The sequence below is a fragment of the Catharus ustulatus genome, chromosome 3, assembly GCF_009819885.2.
Source record: "Catharus ustulatus isolate bCatUst1 chromosome 3, bCatUst1.pri.v2, whole genome shotgun sequence".
Classification (NCBI taxonomy): Eukaryota; Metazoa; Chordata; class Aves; order Passeriformes; family Turdidae; genus Catharus; species Catharus ustulatus.
In genome coordinates, this window is record NC_046223.1 from 46401800 (window position 1) to 46419544 (window position 17745).

General features: G+C 40.0%; 1 protein-coding gene across 4 annotated transcripts; it reads right to left on the minus strand.

Moving 5' to 3' along the window:
* Positions 1 to 1888: 1888 nt before the first annotated feature.
* Positions 1889 to 15537, minus strand: GNG4 (G protein subunit gamma 4). Of its 4 annotated transcripts, none has more exons than XM_033056455.1 (3): positions 15485 to 15537; positions 8844 to 8949; positions 1889 to 2662 (listed from the first exon to the last, which is right to left on the minus strand). In XM_033056455.1, exons 2-3 carry the CDS (start codon positions 8937 to 8939, stop codon positions 2534 to 2536), a joined length of 225 nt encoding a protein of 74 aa, XP_032912346.1. In that variant the 5' UTR covers positions 8940 to 8949; positions 15485 to 15537; the 3' UTR covers positions 1889 to 2533. The 4 variants fall into 4 exon arrangements, with proteins under 4 accessions (XP_032912346.1, XP_032912345.1, XP_032912344.1 ...); XM_033056454.1 differs by lacking the exon at positions 15485 to 15537 and adding an exon at positions 15197 to 15423; XM_033056453.1 differs by lacking the exon at positions 15485 to 15537 and adding an exon at positions 10224 to 10318.
* Between the last annotated feature and the right edge of the window lie 2208 nt (positions 15538 to 17745).

A 17745-nucleotide genomic window follows, 5' to 3' on the forward strand; every position in this document is an offset into this window, starting at 1 on the left:
ATTTAAAACATAACTCTAATACATTCACAACTCCTTGAAGAAAAATTTTGGAGAAAAACCTGAAGATCAAAGGAATTACATTCTCCTCTTGTGAATAATAATTCTGCATTTTTGTAAACATGGCTTTTATAACCAGAGATGCTCAAAAGAGCTGAAATGTTTCAATCTCAGGATGTCAGACACTAACCCTAATTGGAAACAGAAATCAAGCTGTTTGCAATACTGTAATAAGCTGTGGCAATTTTGTTATTTTAGATGGGAATGTTAATGATGAGCCACAAATGCAAGTTGTTACAAAGCCTTTGAGAATAAAGCTGTGTGCCCTATATTCTCCTCCCATGCTGTTCCAGTTAAAACCATACATGCGGAAGGACAAATGAAAATGTTGCCATGGTGATCAGAGCAGTTACCAAATCACATACACTGTAGGAAGGATTCCCTAAAGAACCTTATTAAGCATTTTGTTGCTCTTTTAAAATAAATATTTTCAGGAAGCCTTTTTTTATTTCACTGTCAATAAAATAGCTACTCAGTTAGCTAAACCCTATTTCTCTATCCCCAAAATAGAAACACACCATATGTTCAGAAATATTCTTGTTAAAAGTTAGGAATAGGATTCTTAAACTGAAAACTTTGAAATATGAACCAAGGATAAGCCTACCAAAAATAAGACCTGTTCAAGGCACTTGACTGTTATTCAGCACAGATATACCAAGCCTGCTAAGATACTGATGTCTTCAGCTACCCAGTTAAAAAAACAAATCTTTGAATGAAAGACATCCCAAAAGCCTATTAGTTAAAAGGAATATGGTTATGTAGGGGTTCTTCACAATAATATTGCATGTGAGACATGAGGTGAGTTCTACCAGCAGCAGAAAAAAGCTCTCAAAAAAGCCCCGTCTTGTGTGCCCAGACTAGTAGCTGAACACAGTCAAGTGAGGCACATTATCCAAGTTAAATGGCAAAGAAAACAAAAACCTGTACAATGCAGACATCTTGTATTTCCACTGCACAAAACAGGACAACACACATCAATGGAAATTGCTAAAAATAAGCTGGAGAAGGTACATGCACTTTGGAGGAAATGCACATGGCTTTGTTCACCAAGCAGCCCTCTTTAGCATCTAAATTCAGCAGTTAAGAATATCCCAAGGCACTCAGTTCCTCAGCTAGTTTTTTGCCTTGCAGGTATTTAAGACGTTTATGAAATACAAGTTTGTGCAGAGGAAGGGAGGAAGCTTGATCTGTTATGGGTGGCTGTTCAGAGCCTCAGCTCAGACTGGTGCAGTTCTAACAAAATTGTCTCCTGCCTCTTGGGGCTGGCTGATACACTCTACAGATCAGCTACTGCAGTGAGACAACTGCCCTAATGAATCAGATTGGATGAGTTTAAATTTTTTTTTAATAAGGAGAAGAACAAAAAAAAAAATCTGTAAAGTAACAGTTGCTTCCATCAGGTGCCTTGTAAGAGCTTAATTTTACTTCATGAAGAAGGCAGTCTTATTTCACACCTCATTCTTTTCCTCTCACTGCACTTTAAAGTCAAAACAAACATCCCAGAACTTCTACAAATTACTTGCTGACAACTCAATTTATCTGCAGCCACAAAATATACAAACATAGTGGCTGTCAACACCACAGTGGTCTCGCTGCATATCCTAGAACAACATTTATTTACCATTACTCTCCATCCCCATAAAGTCCTATTCTCATGGGCAAAAACACATAGAGGGCTGCTCAGAAAATGTAATCCCCCTCCCTATGCTGTTCAGGGCAGTTTTATACCCCCCCACTAAAACCCTCAGGAACACTTATTTCACAGTTCATTTTACTTTCTAAATAACTTACATCATTATCATTATCATTCAAAATAAGATACAAGAAACCATATTTTTCTACAGTTTTATTGATGCAATCCTAGTTTGTGACTATACATCTTCATTCGGCTCGTAGTTACAACGGCACTTTACTAGGATTGTTTCTGTAGTCAAGTTTCTTACAGTCTTCAAAAAACATATTTATAGACACCACTTACTGTATAAGATCAATCATTCTAAACAATGTAAATCACTGGGACTTTTTCCTAAATAGTGCTACTTGAGGAAAAGGTCACACTACTCTCTTTAGATAGAAATTTGTAAAGGCAACTGAATTGAATTCACCTTCCAAAGAAAATAAGAATGTTAAAAGTAGCTTCAAGAATTGGTATGACTCATTTAGGTCCCAGAAAAATCTATGACTGGCAAAGATATCTACAATTTGATACTGTACTTGATATTTTCATTAAGACCAAAAGAATATTTATGAAGAACTGAAGTTAAACTTGTACATTGCTCTGAAAGATAAGCATTAGCTTGAATTTGTAAGGTGGTTTTTTTTTTTTAATTTTAAGGGTTTTTTTAGCAGAAATTGCACTACTTTCCAAAGTTATTGTAGTTATGGGGTAAGTATTGACATCTGAAGGAAAAAATGCTAAAAGCATGCAACACTAATACCAAGTTTTAGCAGATGACATTTTTAATTGAAAACTGACTCAAAGGATAGTACAAAAGAGTTTCTTCTCCCTAAAGGGATTTTCAGATGCAGGTACAGGAATAATAAGGGGATCTTCTCCAATGTGTGCATCACAATATGCCAATAAATCTGCTGCAGCCTTGGATACCTAATAGAAGAGAAGAGAGAACTACTGTAACACTTCATTCTGAACCAATCTGAGTTGCACAAATATTTTTCATAGAACAAATTATAATGGAAGCTATCATAAAACAGGGAGTAGATTGCTTTATCTTTTAAATATTAGACACATCTCTCAATTTGCTCTTCCTAGGCCTAGTAATCCTTTCATGCATTTCATCTAACATAGTGACCTAGAGGGTATCAATTGATATCATCCACGCTGAGCTGTTTTTCTCCATCAGAAGGTCAGGAGCACACAGTCATTAAAACATTTATATGTTAACCACCCATAAACAATAAGGATTCTCTTTGAAGTGTCTGTTTCTGTAGAGAAACCTGCTTCAGCTCTTACTCCCATTCATTGGTTTTAAGGTTTTCCACACACTCTCTCTCTACCCTTTGCTTCTGGTTGCAAAATAGAAAGTTCTTTAGGCACATGACCATGGGATTAAAAAGAAACAGTAAACCAGGAACAAAACTTGAAAACCATGTGTCATAGTTCTCATTTAAGCTAAATACTGCTCTTTTCAATGTCTTCTGCTCAGTAAATTACTCTTAGCAGTCCTTTATTCACAGCATTCATTTAAACTTGAGCACTACCTTAATTTTTTTAACTTAATATTTTTATACTTCTAAAATTCTAAAAAATTCTCAGGTCTCCAAATTTAGAACATGGGTTTATGCTTCTTGAAAAGTTTACGAAAATACAAATACATACAAAAATGTAGCAGTGTGGTGAATTTTTGCAATGCAAGCGATTTTGCATGAAATGAAAAATGAAGTATTTATCCTTGTAATTTTTGCAGCTTTGTGCCATAAGAATATTGGTGGCAGTAGGCCATAGTGACTCATTCCTTTTTTCAAGAATTCAGAAAGTATATACAAAATTTTTTTGCTCTTCTCAGTCAGTAAGATATTCATAGCTATCTGTATCTCTTTGTTTTGGTGAATTATTGGGTTTTCAATATTCTGATAAAGTGAGAAAATTAATTCTGGAGTCTTTACAAACAAGTCTTTTCTCTGGGCACCATGACAGCTTGTCCCACATCAAACACCGAGGTCAGCATGTTTGCACAACCACGGGGAAGAGAAGAAACAAATCACATTTCTGGTGTTTTTTTTTGGCAGGTGTGTCATCAATGCTAGCTTTAAGGTTCCCCACGCCCTACTTGTTTTGACATGAACCCAGTCCATAGTAGGCTTCAGATTAGACATAAGAAGTCAATGGGTATTGAATCAGAATTTGCATGAAATTTGAATGAACTTCTGAAGACAGTTACAGCCTCTTCGTTTCTTTATTTTCTTTATTTTTAATTTCTTTATCTTTTGTAGAATGCTTAAACCTATGGAGAACCTGTGGTTGGCACTCCAGTATAGACCATTCCCCTAATGGAGGAAATAAGAGTGCTAAGGTTATTTAAAATTAATTTGTCTTTGAACTGGCCTGTAAGACAAAAGGATGGCAGAGACACTCCATGTGAACAGAAGGCTGCTGGGCACAGGTGAAACAGAAAACTGAACAAATCAGAAGAGATGTTCACAAGAACCAGTGCTTCTCAAGAAAGAAGCAGGTAAAGCAAAAAGGTGTGGAAAGTTATAGACCTCAAAGTACAAAGGATTGTAATGATTTTCCTGTAATGATCTTTTTTGTTCCATGCATGGATAAGCAACACCAGCCCAAGTATATTGCTTTTTATTCAATTGAAGAGAAGTGCAATTTCAAACCTCATTCTTAGAGGAGATAAACCCAATAATATAATTTCCTGTTTCTCTGAGTATTACTGTGCTTCAATATGATATAACAAAAAAGGGTGTTTCACTAGAAAAAGCTCAACATACATTTTTTTATCTAACCTGCTGGTAGGAATGTTGTGAAGCAGATTAATACATTCACAGAATCACCTGGGTTGGAAAAGACCTTTGAAATTATCAAGTCCAGCCTTTGACTTAACACCACCTTGTCAACTAGACCATGGCACTTGGTGCCACATCCAGTCTTTTCTTAATGCCAGGGACAGCAACTCCAGCACCTCCCTGGGCATCCCACTCCAATGCCCTATCCCCCCCTTTCTGTGAAAAGAAACCCTTCCTTCAGTAAGTACAATTGATTTAGTACAATTTATTTAAAAATAAACCTGCAACAAGAAACTGAGGAACGTGATCATTGTCACAAACTAAGCCTGCACTAGGCCATATATTTTCATCCTTTAAACAAATAAAAGGTTTTGAGAGGAAAAATCCTCCCACTAGGATTACAGTAGTCAAAGTGAATTATAACCATTTCTTCACTAAAAGCAGAGTAACTTAGGCCTGCACAGTGGAATAATGACCATTCACAACAGGGAGTTAAATAAGCTGATCACAGTCCAGGAGCAATGAAAACACGAGTTCCTGCGGCTGTGAGCAGTGTTGGGAAAGCCAGACCTGTGGCCCAAAAGAGAGCATAATACAATACTGCCTCCAGCAAGTTGTCATTATTGGGAAGACAGTGGTGGAAGGCCTGTGCACTGAGCATGGCACCAAGGCTCCAGCAGGGATGGAGCTTTGGCACAGGCAGCACGCAGAGGTGCCCCGTGGCCAGGGCTGTGATGGACATACTGGTGTGCTGAATACATCCCATTGTGCCATGGAAGGAGATAAATGGAGCCCACTGTCGTAGCTTTTACTTGCCTTTGGGGTTGCTGGGCAGCTTCAAAATAGCTTTTCTTAAGAATTAAAATAAATGCATGTGATTTGAATATTCAGATGAAGCCAACACATTTATCATGTCAGCTTTCCTACGCAATACAGCTTGGTCTGCAAATTCAAAATAATTTATACATATTGCAGAAGTGCCTAAAGAAAAAAAATCAGACTACAGTTTGATTGATGAATTCTATCAGAAAGTTAACATTTAATTTTTAAAAAATCTTTTAAGGTATATGGATTAGAAGCATGGAGTATATACGTTAGGTATCACAATGATCTCACATTTTGTAGAATTACTTTTACTCTCTTTAGCAAAAAACTCATCTGATTATCAAATTAACAAAAGGGGAAAAAAAATCCAAGAAAACACTCAACCCTGATGCTTTAAAGTATTAGTCTCAGGAGGACTGTGAAATTTTGCCATTGTATTTCAGAATAGCAGAGGTGACAAAAACTGCCAGAGTTAGAATATCCTGTTATCTGCACTAATAATTACAAGCTTCAGTGACAGGGCAAAATGCTGCAATTACACTGTCTTCTCCCTTGTCATGAATTGTGACTAATTACCAGCCTTGCTACAACAGCCACTCTGCTTATCCTTTATATCTAAAACAAAGAGGTTCACACACATTTATTGTCATTCTCACTGTTATCTCCCAACACTATTCAGGATCAGTTAGGAATACTTCCTGTCTTCCTAAGGAAAAAGAAAATGGAATGATAACTGATATGCCAAGGGTCTTAAAAGTCAGAGCACTCTTGCTTGTCTGCTTGCAAAGAGAAGACTCATTAGTGCTTTATTCTGCGGACAACTCTGATAAACACCAATACTAACTTTGCTTTCTCAATTTTACTGCTAGCACCTTGAGAAGACACATTTTTCGACTAGTCACCAGGCCACTGTTAATCTGATTTACCCTGCTGTTTCCTAGCTTGGAAGCTTCATTTCCAGCTTCCTACTTCTCTGTTATAACTCCAGCTGCTCCTTTGCCAGGTTAGACAGGTTCAATTATGATTCTTCTGGAATTCCTATGGTTTACAAAAAAATCCACAGTAATCCTCCTTCCAAGTACTAATCAATACACCAATAACTCCATCCTCCTCTTTCAAGTTGTCCTGTTTCTTTCACACCTCAGCAGTGAGTTGTCTTTGTGGAACCTCAGAACACAGCACTGCTTTGCTGCTGTAACTAGCTAGAGAACTTAATAGGACTTCTTATATTAGTTGAAAAATCCAGAGCACAATGGGGAGTCAGCAACTATCAACATACTTTTAACTACAACATTTTAATTGAGCAGACCCAACTCTTGCTGGTTACAGCAGCTACTGTGCATGGGAAACAAAGTGCCTCTGTAGTAGAAAATAAACTGATTCAGATTTCCCCAGTCAATAACACAGACCCCTCTTCAGTGTTAGCAATGTGGTCTTGGCTGCTGTGGCAATAGCAACTTGACTATAGCTATTTGGAAAAAAGGGTTTAATTAAATTATTTTAAAAGCCCTGGTATTTTGTTAAATGTCTAGTTTAATCAGATGCAAAACACCAGGAAAAAAGAAAGCAAGTTCATTTATCTACCTTTACAGTGATGATTGGAGAACTTGAAATCTCCTGTTGAAACCATTGGAAAGTCTCTTGGTAAAATTTGGCTGTGCTGAAACACATGCTTAACTTATTCAAGGTTAAAAGGCCAAGAAGATTTTGAAGGCACAAAAAGCCAATCAACTGCTTCTCACAATCCCTCATATACTTGTTCAAAGAAATTCTAGAAATCAAGGCATTTTGAAAAGTTGTATTTGTTTTATGTTAGTATAGGAACCTTCATAATTCTGAAACATGACAGATTTTCTTTTTCAAAAAGTGAACTAATTGCACTTTCAAGCTACCTGTTTTTTAGGTCTGCCACATTTGCTAATAACCGTGTTCTTTTTAATTAAATGGACTGTAAAAATAACCTATGTCTTTCTTGCAGTTATGTCTTTCTTGCATATGTAATTAAGCATTTTATACACCTAACTAATGAAGCTATTTGCATAACTGACCTAATGATGTGACCACTGTATACATAGAAGCAAGTTTAAGAAAATCTACTAAGTATCAACAATTTCAAATGCCAGTAAACTGAGACACATTTTTCCAACCCTTTCCTCTGCCATCCACATCCTCGCTTGCCAGTTCTGTTCATGCAGCTCCAGTATGACCTGAGTTAGGACTAACCAAGGTAGACCTTCTTTTACTGAAGGAAACAAACACCTGTCCCTGTGAACAGGCTATGTGATGAATTTGTGACACACTGTGAAATAGAGAAACTACTGTAAATTCAATGGTCTTACAGGACATCGCTAAAAACTGCCACAAAACAGAGTGACTGAAATTTTTTTTTTCACATGAGCAAGACTGACCACTCATGTGAATTGCACTAATATTTCTGAATTACAAATACTACTTTTCCAGCTGGTGAGTTTATGATCTGAGACTATTTTAAAAATCATAAATAGATACTACTGTCCCCACATTGACTACATGCAGACTTTCAGCACATAGCATGGATGGACAAACAGACCAACTTAAGACTATATAAAGATTTTAATGTACATTTCTAAATTGTCTTACTGACTTAATAACCTCAGTTACAGTTTGTAACAACTCAGTTACAATTGTTTGCAGAGAAGTAGGTAATTACAATGCATTAGTTTTTAAAGATGGCAAGACAAAAAACTTCCTCCTTGTAGAGACTGGATTTTTTATCAAAATAATTATTCCCTATTTTCAGAGGCAGAGAGCAAAAGAAATGAGCATTGCTTTCTTTAAAAGTACTATGGCATTATTATAGCTTGATATTTCACAAAATTTTAGCCTAGTGGAAAGCAGTAAGATATGCAAGAATAATCCACGGGATTTTTTTAGTTAAAAAAACTGAAAGCCTCTGTTTATTCGTGCCTTTAATGATAATATTTAATCCACATGTATTTAGAGGCATGATGAAATCAAATCTTGACATACAACATGTTATCAAGTATGAAGAATCATAACTGCACAGTGCCATCATACACATTTTTTGTGCAATGACATCTGCACTAAAACAACACAAAACAAAGCAATTCAGCTTATCTCATCACTATTCAAAAATTCTGCAATATCTTGAAGACTTATTCTAATTCTTAAAGGAGAAAACCCAAGAAACCAGAGCTGCACTTAAATTCAGCTACAAGTGACAAAGAAGAGCGCCTGTGCATCCGCCAGCCGATTTTAAGTATTTCACAAAATACCACTTTTGACAAATGTAACAGACACTCACACAGAAGCAGACTTGAAGCCAGGCATTGGAAATCACTTCACTAGAACCCACCAGTCAGTTTGTAACTCACTCACAGTACTGAATGTTGTTTTATTGCTCAACACAGATTCTTAATTTCTGGATTATTAAATGCATGCTGTTCCACAAACTAGTCAGTGAATCATAGTATCAACAGTAAGTTTACCTTCATTCTATCCATGTATGCTTCCATTTTCAATTGCTCCACAGCTTTCCTGGCTTGAGAAATACTGGTTGTGCTGTTTGACACTAGTTCCTTCATTTTGTTTTTCCTGGAAGAGACAAAGTTGAGACCATTTAAAGAATAGGTAGCAAATGCAGCAATGGCTGAGAGCACAGTTATCTGAATTTTAACCAACCCTTGCCCACATCAACAATGCCAGGCTGTTGGTCACGAATTCAAAGCAGACACCATTTATTTCTGTTCTTTTGCTTCATGGCACCTTACTGCATTACATATTTTCATCCTTGATCATCAGCATTCTCCCTGAATCCTACAAATGACATACAAATGCAGAGCACATGACCATTACTTCAGTGTGAAAATGGTTGCCCTGGTTCACGTTGCCAACACCGAACAGCTGTTCACAAACAGACCTTGCAGGCATTGCATAGTTTGGCTCCACAGCCCAGTTACACCTAGAAACATCAAAACAAGCTTAGAAATGTGTGCAGTGGAAATGAATGTCACACTGCTTGCACCATGCATCAGAGAGAAATTTTAAGTCAGAATTCTGACTATTGATAAAAGAAGTTTAGAAATGGCATAACAGATAAGAAGAAATAATGCAGTGGTTTGCAACGTTTTGCTTAGACACCCCCAGCAAAGTCCAAAGATGACTAAACCCAGTACAGTACACTGTACAGGATAGGAATGCTTTATATTTTAAGAGATCTGGAGCTCCTGGGAAAGGACATCTAGGTAAGGTATGTCAGTGTTTGGTTCTGTTGCATTGCTATTCCCTGAGGGATTAAATCAACTCAACATCCAGCAGTCCGCAGCACTGTTAGCAAATGAGTCGAGACATCCACACTGAGACCTTGACTAACTTACAATATTTATGCCAGAGGTGGTCTGCATGTTAGACCCCCTTGTCTGACACCTCTGTGCAGCACTGGCCCAGCACAAGGAACAGTCACTATTTTGAAGGCACTGGAGGTTGGACTAAGGCCAGATGGAAAGATGATGGGATACTGATCACCTAGACAGGTCCCAGACTAGTTGTACTACCTCATGAGACTGGATGCTGAGGTTTCAATCAGGCAACATTCCCCTGTGGTCCTTACCACAAGTGCCACCTGCAGACAGATTAGTCTGGCACCAAGCCTCAGAAACCAGTACAAAATTTGGCAAAATGCAAATGACACAGGGTGTGAGAGGCAGATGGGACACAGGAGAAAAACACATACAAGGAGGTATTTTGCACTGCTGCCAAAGGAGTTTTAGGCTCAGGTCTTTCAAAATGAATACTTCCAGCTTATTTCTGGGTAAGAAACAAACATCTAAAACCACTCAGATTTCCCTTCTTGAATCTGGTTAGCTTACCTGATCCAGTCACTGGGGTGTAAGATACAAACAGGAAATAAAGTAGGACACTGGAAATGCGCCTGTAAAAAAAACTGTATGTACAATGTCCCTGTAAGACTCAAGAGAAGCACACAATCCATAGTACAAAAAGAATGGAGGAATAATTTTTTAACTACTTTGATTTTGCAGAACACAAATGCTCAGAGACAAGGCAAAGACAGTTTTTTCTTCTCACAGCCTGGTATGAAGCAGACTGTTTCTAAAAATCAGTAACCTGAGCTGTGGAACAGGATGGTGGAATACAAATCCCATGGTAAGCCATGCTCAACACTAATTTGAAGCAACAATAGAATATTTTTCTTTCAGGTCTAGCATAAGTCAAGGCGGGGAAATCCCACTTTTAAATAAATTAATTGTGCCAAACAAAACAAGAGCTTTAACATATGCCAAGACAAAGAACAGGTTTGCTGCATATATGTGTCATTTGAATGGAACACAAGTTTCCCCCTTGTGTGCTCTGATGAAATAAAATCGTGTCAGAACACAGCAGGTTCTTTGTCTTCATCTTTGTTTACAATTTTCAACTCATATTCCTCACAAGGCACAGGACTGAATACACGTGGAGGAACTGGCTTTGCATAAAATGCCATGTACCATATGAAAATCCTCAACCAAGCCACAACCTCCAATCAATTTTGAGATGTGTTTTGGCTTGCAGTGGAAAGTCAAACAGCAGAAAGGATACAAGACAGTCACAAAAGAAGAAGGTTCTGAATTACAGCTCATCTCTGGACTTTGTATTCTACTCAACCCCTCACTTTTAAGTATCAATCTATCCATAAAATGAGAATAAACACATTTAGCTTTGTTAACAAAATGATACCCCCCCAAGAGTGAATAATTTAAATTTTATCTTCTCCACATCTACCTTACTAATGATCACAAAGTCAAAAAAGTCAAAGCTAAATCAAGTCAGAGGCCTTTCCACATTTGCCACATACATTTTAATTAAACTGAATTAAGTAACTGCAACTCCTTGAACAGCCCAGAGAATTGCAGTTCCCCCAAGCTTTTCTGGCAATTCACTCACTTATACTATAAAAGCTATAAACATTAGAGTCAGACAATTTGAACTATCACAGGCTACAACAAAGTTGACAAGAACACTGCTCATAGTACTTCCAGACAGTGTTTAAGGATTTTGTTAAGTCCACAGCAGAATTTCGAAAAGGCTATTAGGCATAAAAATGCTTCTAAAAATTCAAACCATGTTTCTAAAGCCACAAAGATAATATATCCTTACCTATATTCTGAAACACCAACAGAAAATTTTAAAAAAGAAAATATGTATCTTGCCTAGTAAAGCATTTCACAGTACCAGAAAACAACCAGAATATGAGGTTTCATAAAAAAAGAACTTTAAAAACCAAAAAAAAGTCTGGCACTGGGCATTTCAGACACTGGAGAAAATTTCCACTTATCCCCAGCAAGAGGTTTGTTTATACTCTGAAGCACAAACATTTGTTCGGTTCCAAATCCTGCTCCAACCTTGGCCTTTACATGCATTTAAATATTTAACTACTATATTTCTGGAAGTGTTTAGCATCCTTTAGGTATTTAATTTCAATTTTTTCCAGACAGGTCTGGTTCCATAACTTTCTGTGACTGACTCCTCATATCCCAAACTACATATACCTCTACCTTCTCTCACTCTCTGCAAACACAGTACATATCTGTGCATCATTAAAGGCCCTGTTACATATTGTGTGATGTTGACAATGAGAATTGTACTCATTTTCAAACCAGGCTGTGATAAAGGTCCTGGTTGCAGACAAAGCTTTTTATGACACTTGATTCTGTTCTCCTTAGGATCCATGATAATTACCTTAAGTTTAATATTCTTTAATGAAATTAAATTATTACTTAGAAATAAAGCTCTGGAGAGAACAGAAATTTTAATTACAAGAGACTCTATTACACACCCATCCCCTGGAATGTGAGAAGCCTCTCCTTCAAGGACCCTCTCGAAGGATGTTTCATCTGAGGTGCAGCCTGGCAAATGGATTTGATCCTCTCTCTTAAAGATGTTTCCTCTTACACTGTCCAAGTATTCTCTAGGCCTTTAGTCCCACAGGAAGGCACATTTATCTTTATATTGTACCTGGGTGAGCACCCTACAGGATCTGGTTCAAGGCCCCTGCAATGAGCAAGAACATCTTCTACTGTAACAAGTTGCTCAGAGCCCTATCCAATGCTGACCTGGAATATTTCCAAGGATGGGGTGTCCATCACTTCTCTTGGCAATCTGTTATAGTGTTTTGCTACACTCAAGGCAATTTTTTTTTTCCTTATATCTGGTCTGAATCAACCGTCTTTTAGTTTAAAACCATCACCCTTTGTCTTTTCACAACTGGCCCTGCTAAAAATTCTGTCCCAGTTTTCCCTTTAAGCCTTTTTTTATTACTGAAAAGCTGCAATAAGGTCTCTCTGGAACCCTTGCTTCTCCAGGATGAACAATTCCAACTCTTTCAGATATTCCTCACAGGAGAAGTGCTCCAGCCCCTTGATATCCTGGTGTCCCTCCCTGGACTCGCTCCAACAGGTCAATGTCCTTCTTGTGCTGGGGACCCCAGAGCTGGATGCAGCGTGGGGTCTCATCAGAGCTCAGTAGTGGGGCAGAATCACCTCTCTTGACTTGCTGGCCACATCACTTTTGATGTTGAAAAGGGGTAACTTCTCCCCATCATTTGAATTACCTAAAACCCCCTCAAACCAGAAATCCTCGGCTGGGTTTGCTATTGCTCATTCCTGGCTGTTTTTACGTTGGATCAATACGGGCACACACAGGTCCTGATAATCACTGTAGTTACAGTGACTGTGCTAACGAGCAGCCTACATGCAGTCTACATGTTACTGCTGCAGCCAGCAGACCTGGATTATATAGGAGCTCATTTATCCAGCGTGTTTTTGTGCAGCACACCGAGTTCACTGACCTGGTCTCTATTGATTCTTTTCTTTTAGGGGAACACCGGCCACACTAACAAAGAACAGTGACAGCAGCTACACTGCCCTTTTTAGCCAAACAGTTTCTGCTGACTGGCACCCCACACCAGACAGCCCTTTCCTAAAGCATCACTCCTGAAAGCTGCACAGCGACAGCCTCCCAGCCAGCTGCATTTTCTGGCATTTTGTTTTGTTTACCCCACTTCATCCTTTTTCTGAGTGCACGTAACTCATGTGTGCAGAAGTTCTTAATTTCCCAAGCTCCTAAAAATGCTTGTGAAGAGCAGCTTTTTCTTCTTTAACAACGTGTGATTGTATCCAACAGCACTTCAAAGGCAAATTTATCTCATGGTAATACAGAAAGCTGCATAAATATTTGCAGGTATAGCTTGATGCTGCATTTGAGTAAGGAGTGCCACTGTCTCTTATTAAACATTATTTATAATTGTTAGTAAAATGCAGAAAAAGTCTAAAAACTTGAGTAACACAGAAGAAAAATTGCATTTTCAAGCTCTTCGGGATGGATTTCTACAAGCAATGGGGATGAAAAGCTGCAATTTCCCCCCCTCTAGTTCCAAGTGCAATCTTAAAATGCCATACCATAAAAGCGACCTCTGGAATTTAGTATAAAAAGCCCTAAACCAAATTGCTGCCTTAATTTAAAGTGATGGACCTGAAACTACTCGATTAGAAAACCTGGGGTTTGACAACTCCAAAGAACACCTTCCACACAAGCTCTGTGCTTTTTGGACCACACAGCCCAATAGGAAAGTTAACTCAATCATTCAACTAAGTCCCAGTGGCATTAGAGGGAATCATCCTTGGATAATGATCTGCAAATCACATCCTTAATTGAGGAAAGACCATCACGTTTCATTATCCACTTGCAGGAACATAAACAGCAAAATTTACAGCCTCACAGCTGCTCAATGCCAAACCGGTATACCAAAGAAATTAAAAGAAAAAACAAAGAAAAGAATCGGAAAGAAGCCAAACTTCCCCTGCTATCTCAGTTCTTGCTCTAAGATTTACAGCAACTGATGTAGCTCTGTAAAGAGAGAGGGTGGGTAAGGAACGCTTTTCTTTCTCTATCTCACGGCTGCACAAAGAAATACAAGAAAATTACTGCAGCTGTTCACTCCATCTCCTAAGGAGAAGCTTAGTAGTACAAGCAGAAATGAATAGATTAAAGGCAAGAACTATTGTGCACGATAAGGAAAGAATGCAATTTTCATACCATAAATGTGGTGACTTTGAAAATTCTTCTCATGTAACTGCAAATCAGCAAAACTCCAACAGCTCAGTTCTCGTCTAACTGTATATCCAATACTATACCCAGTCCAACTTCCAAGTTCCAAAAATTCCTGCCACCATACCCAAATTTTTACTCAAAAATATCATCTTGCTTCTCAACATGAAAAAATCAAAGGAAACAAAGGCTGAACTAATGTGGTATTTCCTAAGGGCAATCTTTTTGTGCAGTATTATTTATCACGAGCATACAAGTTATTTGACCATATAGTCCAGCAAACCGTCAAAGATTTTGGAAGTCTGATGTAGAAAGATTATCCCTGGCGACTGTTTCACCTCTTTAGCTAATTTTGAAAGACAGCTGTGAGCTTTCAAAGAAATATCTAGGGAATTTTTATTATTCCGCTTAAACCCCGCTTAAAACGTATTTGAACAGAATTGTAACCCCCAAGGTAAGGAGAGCGCCTCCGGGAAGCTCGGCACTGCATCACCTGCAGGGCAGAAGCGTTTTTCAAGTTGTTATTCCGAGTTTTCTGTCTCGCTGCACTGCCCTAATGGCTCTGCTGTGCAGCAGCTCCCAGCACCACACATCAATGATCACCGCCAGCACAGCCGGGCAGCGGGAGTTGTCCCTCCGTCAGGGCGAGCCGGGCAGCAGGAAAAGCGGCCGCGTCCGTGAGCGGGGGGAGGAACGAGCACGCCGGGCAGAGACCCCCTCCCCGCCGCCCGCGGGATACCTGGGCTCGGGGCGGGCTCTCCGGAGGATGTTCCCCGCCGGTGACAGCGACAACGGAGCCCAAAGCCCGACGCCGACTCCTGCGGATCACCGGGAAACTCCGGCTCGCTTGGCCGCCGCCGGCCCTTGTGTACCCGCAGCAGCCCACGGCACCGCCGGGATGCCGGGCGGAGCGGCCAAGGGACAGCAGCGCCCACGGCGAGAGGCCCCCTCCCGAAACCGCGACGCGCCCTGCGCCTTCTCCCGCCCGGCCCCGGGCACTCCCTCCCCGCCGCTGTCCCTCCCTCACCGTGCGGGCGCGGAGGCTGCGGGCGGCCCGGCCGTGGCACATGGCGCTGCGGGGCGGGGCGGCCCGGGGCCCGGCGCCGCCGCCCTCACGCTCCGCCTGTCCCTCGCGATTCCTGCTGCAGCCGCCTCCTGCCCCGGCTCCAGCAGGCGCTAGGCATCGAGCGATCCTCTAGGTATTCTCAAACAGAATCGCAGGCCACAGAAACAAAGTCAGCTAGGTTGGAAAAGGCCTCTGAGATTATCGAGTCCAAGCTTTGATCGAACACCACTCTGTCAACTAGACCATGGCCATAAGAAATTCCTCCTACTGTCGAAACTGAACCTCCCCTGGCAGGGCTTGAGACCACTCCTTCTCATCCTGTCACTTGGGGCCCGGGAGAAGAGCGCGGCCCCCACCTGGCTACAGCCTCCTGTCCGCTGGTTGTAGAGTGCAGGAAGGTCTCCCGAGTTTCCTTTTCTCCAGGCCAAACATCCCCAGCTCCTGCAGCCACTCCTCACAGGACCTGAGTTCCCTTCACCAAGCTAATTGCCCTTCTCCGGCCATGCTCCAGCACCTTCGTGAACTGAGGGGACCTCCAGGTCCTTTTCGACTGGGCCCCTGCCCAGGCACTCTGCCCCCAGCCTGCAGCACTGCACCTCGAACAGCACAGCCCGAATGGCACCGAGGTTCGGGGTGAGAGCCCACAGTGCCTGTCCTGCCTTCACTCCGAGCAACAGAAGGATGATGTAAACAGCCTGCCATGGGGAATGGAACTGCTGTGGGAAAGGGGCTGCTTAGACTCACCTTACCAGGGCTGGTATGCCAGAACAATGCAATTCAGCTTCATACATCAATTTTTACATGCTTCTCCCTATAAAAGCTGTACAGGTCAGCAGCATTTAAAAGTGCCAATTAACATTTTCAACTGAAAATTCTGTCAGCTGCAATAACCCAGTGGCAGGATCACCAGAGTCTCATTAATTTTTTCCCCAGTGAAAAATGGCTGGTCCCTCTGGAGGGGTGTACATTTTCTCCTACCTGCCCTCAGCACTTTTTCTATCCTAATAGAGCAGAATTTCCAAGTAACATTAGTTTTCCATGTAGAAGAGAACAAGGATGAGTCCTATTTCTAAAGGTGCTTTGGAGCAAGGGCAGCCTCTTCTGAGACCGAGTCAATGACTTTTGGGGTAGTGGCTTGGCAGAAGGAAATGCAACAGGAAGAAGGTAAACATCACTATATATAAATAGGTAAATTCACAAGCTTCCCATAACTAGAGTTCCAGAAACTGATGAAGACTTCACTGGCCTGTGCTCCTGCTCTTTCATTCATGTTCAACCACATCATCAGTCTACATACTGCCCCATTTCATAGACAAAGGATTTGCATGCTGTTAGACAAACAGCACATGTTAGATAACTCTAATCATGAGACCGTTCTCATCAGAATATTATTACCACTGGAGTCTAACAATTTTATGACTTAAGCTAAAACATAAAGGTGGGAAATGTCTGTTTTAAAATTTTCATCATATACTGTATGGGTATTTGTTTTAAACTGCTTTCTTTTAAATCTGCAAACTCTTACTTCCACCAAAACCAGGAGTCTCCCCACAGGTTCTGAGGCAATACTCATACAACTAACACAAATTTCTATTCCTTGAATTTACATGAACTTGGCTCTAGTGAGTCTTAGATGAGCTTTAGTCAATTGCATTAGAGAATCAGAATTTTTTTTTTCTTCTGAGAATGCTAGCTCAAGGCTGGAAACAGTAAGCAAGCTTCTGTTTTACCCAACTACATTCTGCTGTCTAGTCCAGAATAGTTTGTTTAATCAGAGCAGCCACATTTCATTTTTAATCTTTTTTCAAAATTATGAAATGCACAACAGAGCTTATTACAGAAGCCCCAATGCAAAATTAGTGCCTTTCTGACCCCACTCCAGAGCAATGGCAAATAAATCTCTAAACAGCAGTCATTTGTCAGTAATTTGTAACTTAATACAGCAGCAAAGTAAAAAAAGGTATCTATGTACAGAGGCTTAAATATATAGTGGATAATTTTCAAGGCAAGCAGAGCTTTTAAATAGTAATTGTTTGATTGTTTTGATAGTGTAGCAGCATGTAGGAGTGTGACTTCCATTTTCATATGCAAGAAGGAAAAATGCCCAATACAGCTTTAAATAAAAGAAGGCATGAAAACATTAAAAGGTAAAGTAAAAGTTTTTTAGTAGCAAGCCAGGTATTTCTCCCACCACTCCATTGTTATCTTTTACTATTAATATA